Source organism: Equus quagga, chromosome 11 (assembly GCF_021613505.1).
Source record: "Equus quagga isolate Etosha38 chromosome 11, UCLA_HA_Equagga_1.0, whole genome shotgun sequence".
NCBI classification, from domain to species: domain Eukaryota; kingdom Metazoa; phylum Chordata; class Mammalia; order Perissodactyla; family Equidae; genus Equus; species Equus quagga.
In genome coordinates this window covers 97,179,413-97,186,963 of record NC_060277.1, presented here as the reverse complement: position 1 = coordinate 97,186,963, position 7,551 = coordinate 97,179,413, and the positions used below count along the sequence as shown (strand labels likewise).

The 7,551-nt window shown below is 58.0% G+C and overlaps 1 protein-coding gene across 3 annotated transcripts in view; it reads left to right on the top strand.

Annotated features, from left to right (window-relative positions):
* Positions 1-239: 239 nt before the first annotated feature.
* Positions 240-7,551, top strand: part of HDAC5 (histone deacetylase 5) — a 35,095-nt gene continuing 27,783 nt past the window's right edge. For all 3 annotated transcript variants that reach the window (XM_046675925.1, XM_046675924.1, XM_046675923.1), the window contains exons 1-2: positions 240-393; positions 6,066-6,276. In XM_046675925.1, the coding sequence (XP_046531881.1) occupies positions 6,255-6,276 (22 nt within the window). In that variant the 5' untranslated portion in view covers positions 240-393; positions 6,066-6,254. The remainder of the gene's footprint in view (positions 394-6,065; positions 6,277-7,551) is intronic.

Below are 7,551 nucleotides of genomic sequence, written 5' to 3'. Positions count from 1 at the left end.
GCCTGCAGCTCTCCTTCCACTACCACTCGCTGGGCTCGGATCCCTTGCCTTCCACCCTCTCCCCAGCCCAACCCTTTGCTGGTACCAGCCCTTTAAGAAGCTGTCACGGTGGCGCTGCTGGCCCCGCCTGGCGGGGAGGGCCGAGAGGGAGGGGAGGGGTTGGTGGTGGCTGAAGCACAAGGGGGGGGGGGGGGGGGGGCTGGGTCTATTTTTAGCTCAGGGTCGGGTCACGTGACGGGAGTGACGTCTCCGAATGTTGTTGTTGGTGGCGGCGGCGAGCGGAGCCGGAGGAGCCGCCGCAAAGATGGAGGAGCCGTCGAGGAGGCGCTGCCGCTGCTGCCGCCGCCGCTGCTGCCGCCGCCGCCCGAGAAGCCGGAGCTCGAGCCGCAGGGGGTGAGCGCGCTACACCACTCCCGATCCCATCTCCCCTGGCCCCCCGGACGCGAGGCGGCGCCCCCTCCTCCTGCCGCCGCTGCCTGCGGGCTCCCCGCGCGCGCCGCGCTCCGCGCCCCCCTTCCTTCCTCCCGACGCCCGGTGCCAGCCGGCGCCCTCCGGGAGCATCGCCAGCCCGGGAGCCGGGCCTCGGGGTTCCTGCGCGCCCCTCCCCGCCTCTCCCATGCAGGGGCTCATTCCCTACAGGTAAGGGAGGGGCCCGCGCCCCGCGCCCCCAAATGGCCCGGAGACCGGCCGGGGCTGTCTGATTTGCCCTCTCCCGGGCGGCGCATGTTGCGTTGCAGTGCTATTTGAGCCCTGCACCTGGATTCTATACAGACCCCTCTTCTCTGGACACCCCTTTCTTGGTACTCTGAGGTGAGGGGCGCTGCCCACCCCGCAGCGCTTCTACCCATACCTAAGAACGCATCCTTGATTTTGTGTCCTTGACTTCGGTGCATGAGGAGGGGGCCTGCGGGCCCACCTTACTTCTCTTTTCCATTATTCTCACCCCCTCCCCCGTGAGGCGTTACTGCGCTTGTTCCCACCCTCTTTTCCCGTCTGACACCTTGGAGCCGGAGAGAGAGTTAGGAGATGAAATGCAGCTCCCCACCTTCTTGTCTGGGGTGGATGCCCCCCATTTTTCATCCTGGGTCTGTATCTCATGGAGGCGGGGACACTGCTTGTGCCTTTTAACTTGGGGGAGGCTGCTTCCCAACCCCACCCTTCTCTGGGGCCCTGGGGAAGATGAGAACTGGCTGAGTGATAAGTAATTAATCTGGGAGTCTGCTTGGTGTGAGGGAGAAGAGGGGAGGTGGAGGTGCCCCATTTGGGGGAGGAGGTGACCACCTGATATCCCCGCTGTTGGCCTTCTGACATGAGGTGTGTCTCTCAAGAGGAAGTGTAGCACCTGCAATTGCTTTTGGGGGGCTGCTCAAGAGACCCACCACTCTGACAGTGACCACTATGCTTCTGGGACCTGGAATTAACTTTGGGGATTAGGGGTAGTGGTGATGGAGATTGGGTTCAGGGTCCAACTGGAGGGGGAGGACGGAGCCAGATCATAGGAACAAAAGGAGACAGAGGATGGGAGATCCGGGGGTCTTGGCCAGGGGGACGCCTGACCAGACTGCCTTGCAGGACTGGAGCCTGGGCCTCGTTAGGTTCAGAGGATGTTGGCAGGGAGGGTCCTCAGCCAGAGTTCCAGGCACCAGAGCCCCTGAGCTTATGCTGGCTGTTGAGATGCTGGGCTGGGCTGGGAATGGTGGGTGAGCCATGTTGGGGGCTGCCTGCTTCTTCATTCCAGTCTTCCCTTCTTCCTCTCCCTCCTAAACACAAAGCCTGGAGAGATCTTGGTTTGCCTTCTGCCCGTTCTCTTGAATCCTCTCTTTCCCCTGTGTTCCTTGGGCTTGGATCTGGGCTGTGTCTTGACCAGGCAGGCAGAGGTTTCTCTGAGTTAGAGGGGTGGACCCCCAGCATCTCCACTCTGTCCTGGGAATGTATGCACTCCACGGGCCAGAGAGGCAGATACCAGGTGCAGGTTACTTGGGGGCAAGGATGGAGGACATGTTAGCTCTGTGTTGGCCTCTCCTCAGTATGTCCTCCCCTTTGGCTGGATCGTAATTTGGGGGGTGGGCAGCAGTATCACATGCCCCACCCACTCCAAGTAGCCATAGAGACAAAGGTTTGCTTTCTCTTCCCTAGAGGTGGCATCTTAGCTGTGTGTTTAGAAACGGGCCTGGGGATGTGGGGGTAGTTTGTGTTTCTGTGAGAGGGGGAGGGGGGTCAGCTAAAGGAGCTGGGGGGAGTGCAGTCGGTGCCGAAGTACCAGCTGCTCTTTAATAATTAATTCTTCCTACTCACATCCCTTTGAGGAGGGATGTCTGGAACAAGGCATCAGGCTCAGCCAGCCTGCTAGAGGACGCACTCCTGTTGGTGGGGGGGTGGGAGAGAGACTGTGAGGGGGGGCGGTTCTTGGCATTTTTGGAGCACTGTCGCTTGCTCATGAATGAAAACCTGATGCAGCCCGTGAGGGGGCCTATTGTAGCCGACTTTGGCTAATTAAACTTTCTCTGCCTTTCTTTTCCCCACCCCACCTCACCCCAGCCCCGGCCCTAGCCCTTTCTTGAATGGGGACCCTGTCTGGTAGTGCTGGGGAGGGGGTATTGTTCTGCCTGAGGTTTTAGGGCAAACAGACCCAGTCCTCTGCCCTCTGCCTCCTCCTCCTCCCTCCCTCCCCTCTCACCCCCCTCCCCTTTTTTTTTCTAGAAATAGCAGCCTCCTCCATCTGGCTTGTGCAGATGCCTGGAGCTGCGTCTGAGCAGACAAACAGAAATGGGCCGATTGCAAAAATGAATTTGTCAGCCTGGTGCCTTTTTTCCTCCCTCGTTGCCCTCCCCCTTCCCTTAGTTTGGGGCCTGGACATCCAAGTCAGCCACCCCTCATGGCTCCGATAATCCTGGACTTCTAGGCCCAGCTGAGGGGAGGCAGAAGGTGATGGAAGCTCCTGGAGGCCAAGGAAAGTGGTCTGCCGTGGCCACGGTCAGGGGAGGTCACGATGAGGGTTCTTTGTGCCTTGGGCTGGGATGTGTGGGCCTGTAGCTTTCTGAGGAAGTCTTTGGGGCAGATGTCAGATTGTGAGCAATCTCTGGCTCACAGGATTTGATTCAGACAGCTCACCTGGGTGCCTATGATCTGGGGAGGGGACCCTAGTCTCGGTGCTCAGGACTTGGACCTGCCTTTAGCAGGGCCAGAGCTGGTGTGTTGGGAGGGGGCTGCCTGGTGGTGCTGGAGTCCGGATTCTTGAGAGGCCCTTGAAGAGACACCTGGCTCCCCAGGAATTCTGAGGGAGTTGTTTGAAGGACAAGATACCTCAGGGCAGCACTGTGAACTTGTGGCCTTTGGGGCATCCCATTGCTCCATGTCTCCCTCACTTGTCTCCCCTTTTTTTCTTTTTTTGAGCAGGATTAGCCCTGACCTAACATCTGCTGCCAGTCCTCCTCTTTTTTTGCTGAGGAAGACTGGCCCTGAGCTAACATCCGTGCCCATCTTCCTCTACTTTATATATTGGATGCCAGTCTCAGCATGGCTTGCCAAGTGGTGTGTAGGTCTGCACGCAGGATCTGAACTGGCGAAACCCGGGCTGCCGAAGCAGAACGTGCGAACTTAACCGCTGCACCACTGGGCTGGCCCCTTGTCTGCCCTTCTCCTCCCAGCCTGTGCCGGAGTTTTTATTGCTCATGAGTGGAGTGGAGGCTGTCCCCCTAGAGTTTTTACCCTACTTCCCCTGGCTTAGCCATGAGCTTGTAGGGTGAGATGCAGTCAGTTTCCCTTGTTCCTTGTCCTAGCTGGAGGTGGAGGTGGGTTTGGATCCTGGAGTGGGACAGAGGTCTTACTTGGAAGAGAGAGTTCACAGCGGGGGTTGGGGGTGGGGGGGTTGGGGGGCGCAGGGCCCTGGGGTCTGCCTACTTATGACATCATGGAAGCTGGGCTGCTCACAGGCTTAGCATCCAAGTCTCGGGTCATCTAGGAGTCACACAGCTCTTGGTCCCTACTGCTCACTGAGACCCTCTTATAACAATCGTAAGCAGCAAGTTTCTCTGGCAGAGGAGGGGCCAGATAGCTCAGGTTTTCACCCTCATGCTGCCCTTTTTCCCCTTCCTGCCCCACCCTGATGAGAGTCTGCTCCTGTCCTGATCAGGCCTGAACACTGCTTTGTTCCCCAGGGAGGCTCCTGTTCACTCTAGAGGGTTGATGAGGGTTGGCAGACAGTCTCCGCAGGTGGACAGGGCCCTGGGGGTCCTGCTGCATCCTGCAGGCTGGTGAGGAGTGCAGCCTAACCGAGTCGTGAGCCCCCTGGGAGTTCTAGGAGCCCCTCCTGTCCTCTTCTCCCCAGGGGGTGAGGATGGTGGGGGCTCAGGGCTGATCTTAATCTGGTTTTTGTATCTTTGAGACTCTGCCCCTTCTAAGCGCCCTGTGTGCCTTTCACTGAGGAGATGGGCTGGGCCGCTCAGCTGCTGGGAATCGTGGGAATTTCTGAACCTGTATTCCCCAGCCCACGGGAAAGGGTGTGAGCGGGACTGGGCGCCAGCCCTGGGGTGGGCACCAGCTGAGTTGCCTGCCCACGCGGTCCCTGCCAGGACACCAACAGCCCCACCTGCAGCATTCCTGAGCTTGGCCCCAGCCCTGCGAAGCCTCTTTTGTCTTTGCCCCACACCTGTGCCTGCTGGGAGCAATTCAGCCCCTTCGTGCTGCCTCCTTCCACGTCCCCATTTGAGTGCACCTTTCTGCAGCTACAGAGTCCACACTCCGTGGGCGACAGCAGGGAGCAGCAGGCCTAGGAAGACCTCAAGTGTGTGCGTGGCGTGCGTGCGTGTGTGTGTGTGTCCCTGCCACGGCTGTGGGGCTTCTTGGCTCCAAATGGGCCCCACCCCTGGGAATCCTTGATGAGAATGCTAGACTTACTGAGAATTAATCCTGCCAGGAGGTGGGGCTGTTCAGGGGGCAGAGCTGATTGCCTGTTCCTGGCTAGGGAGCAGAGTTAGGGCTTAAACATCCAGCTCCTCTCAGCCTCATCTGATTGCTTCCTGCTACCTCGCTTTCACTGGGTGTTGGAGGGCCTCCTTTCATTTGGAAGAAAATGAATGAGATCATGTCTGGGGTGGATCATGGGCTGTTAGGGATGGGCCCAGGTGGGTGCGTGCGTAGTGTCTGAGGCTTGAGGACTATCTGTGGGGCTGGAGGAGGGTGGGGAGATGGCGGAATGGGGTCAGGTTGGCAAACTCATGGTCCTGTAATACTGGGACATCCTCCGTTACTATATTGGCCTCTGCAGGCCTGCTGCTGGGCCTTTTGGTGCCTTTGTACAAACTGGAAAAAGGTGTCCCTTGTTCTGGGTGGCCTCAGCCTGTGTCAGACCCATGGCTTGGCAGGCAGAGCATGGGCACAGGGTACAACTTGTACAACACACATAAAGTCCTGGGCTTGGGCCCTAGACCCCCAGTCTGGGGATGCTGGATGTGGGGCCTTTGCCAATTCGTGGGAACAGCAGGGGTTATGTGTATAAGAGACTTGGTTACGCTCTTTCCCTGACCCATTGTTGAATGGGGGAGACTAAGACAGAAGCGTATTGTTTCCAGAGTTGGGTGGCACAAGGATCAGAAAGTAGGGAGAAGATGACTTTCCGCCTGAGACTCTCAGCTCAGGCTATGGATCTGGGATACCGGGTCCCCTTGACTTCTCCTGGGGACTCCAGATCTGCCCTGCATCTCCCCACTGCCATGGACAGAGTTCAGAATCCCCTGTGTACTTTCTCTGTTGGTGCACACCCAGTCCCCCATAAGCACCCTCAGGAGTCTGTAAGGTCTCCCAGCTGGCAGTGGACACTGTCGCCCAAAAAGGAGTTTGTTTGGGTATGACTACTGTAGGCATTTCCCATCCCTTGAATGCTGGAAACCTCATCAGTTAGGAAGAGAGGAAAGCAGGGTCTGGTCCAGGTCTGCCGATTCCCTCTGTGCCCTTGGGCAGGTGTCCCTCCCTTTCTTCCCCAGGTGTAAACTGAAAACCTCCAAAGTCTCTTTCGACTCTCCGATTGCTGAGTTGGGGTCCTCTAATCCTGCTCCATCTCTCCCCAGGGATTCCGTTCTGAGTGCCTGACTGCCTCACCCGGAAGGATGGCCTCGGATGGGCATTAGAGGCACAGCGGCCCCGGGCTCCTGTCCCGTCCGTCTGTCTGTTATCGTCTGTCTCTCTTGACATCACTGCAGCTCCACCCCCTCCCGTCCCAGACCCCAACGCCAGCTTCCTGCGGGCCCAGAGCCGGCATGAACTCTCCCAGCGAGTCGGGTAAGAGCCATGAGGCTGGAGAAGAGCACCCTGGGGTGGCTTTGGCTGTAATCAGCTGTGTGGGTTTCCAGTGCAGGCCAGCTGACCTTCAGGGTCTGAGCTGTAAGGGAACGTGGGGGTCAGGAGTGGAGGAGCATTGTGAGAAAAGGGCAGGGGCAAACCTTATTGACTGTGGAGTAGACCTGGGAATGGATGGGTTGATGGTCCAGCCTGGCCTTGGAAGGGCTTGGGTCCAACTCTGTCCCCAAGCCTGCCTTCTCAAGTTGAGAGCCTTCAATTTCAGCTCCACCCTGCCCTTTTTGCCAAGACAGGCAGGCCTGATGGGGGATGTGTATCCCTGAATCTCTGGGCAGCCTGGGGCTCACGTTGGAAGAAGTCCCCACAATAGCTGAATGCCCAGCTTCCTTTTTGTGGTGGTGGCATCTCTTCCTGGTGGAGTGTCTCTGTGTTAATACTTTTTTCTCAGTGGAGGTTTGCAGGGCCCTTGGCCTCAGCCTGTGTCGGGGTGTGTGGTGTTGGGGTGGGGGTGCCGTGACATGTTGGTAGAGGAGTCTTGGCTCTCTCCTTTGAGTCCAGGTAGACTACCCTCCTCCTCTTGGGCTCTGGACATGGTGGATTGCCACTTTGGGGTCTTTGACTCTGAGATTTCCTATTCCCCTCTGCCCCTGGGACCCAGCCTAGTGCTACCACAAATAATCTATGGGTGGGACGCCAGGCAGCTTTGTGTATGGGTGGGTCTGGGTGTATGCCCATGAGGATGTGTCCAAGTGGCTTGAGCCGGACCCTCAGGAGTTTCACAGGAGGGTCATGGGTCAGTGTGGTCAGAGTAATAACTGCCTTCTCTCCTTCTCTGTCTCCTTCTGCACAGTCTTAAACGGTCAGAGTCTATCTTACTGAACTTTAACCCCCTACATCTTTTTCTGGAGGGTTGAAGGGATATTTTTCCTTTTACAGATAGGGAAACTAGGGCCTAGAGATGCAAATCCGTTTGCAGGATGGTACAGAAGCAGCATCGGGGGGCATCCAGGCCCCCTCCCATCTCATTCCCCATCGCCACTTTGCTGGACCTGACGATCTCTGTTGTGGGGACCCAGTGCTGGTGATATGTGGGAGAGGCCCTGACTCGGGTCCTGGGGGGTTCCTGCAGAGTCAGGGAAGCTGGAAGCTGCTGGCATTGTTTGGCTTTGTGCTGCTCGTTTTGGTCAAGGCTGCTTCCCCGCCCCCAGGCCCTTCCAGTGTCACGTACCCTGGGCCTGGGCTGCAGGCAGAGTGGAG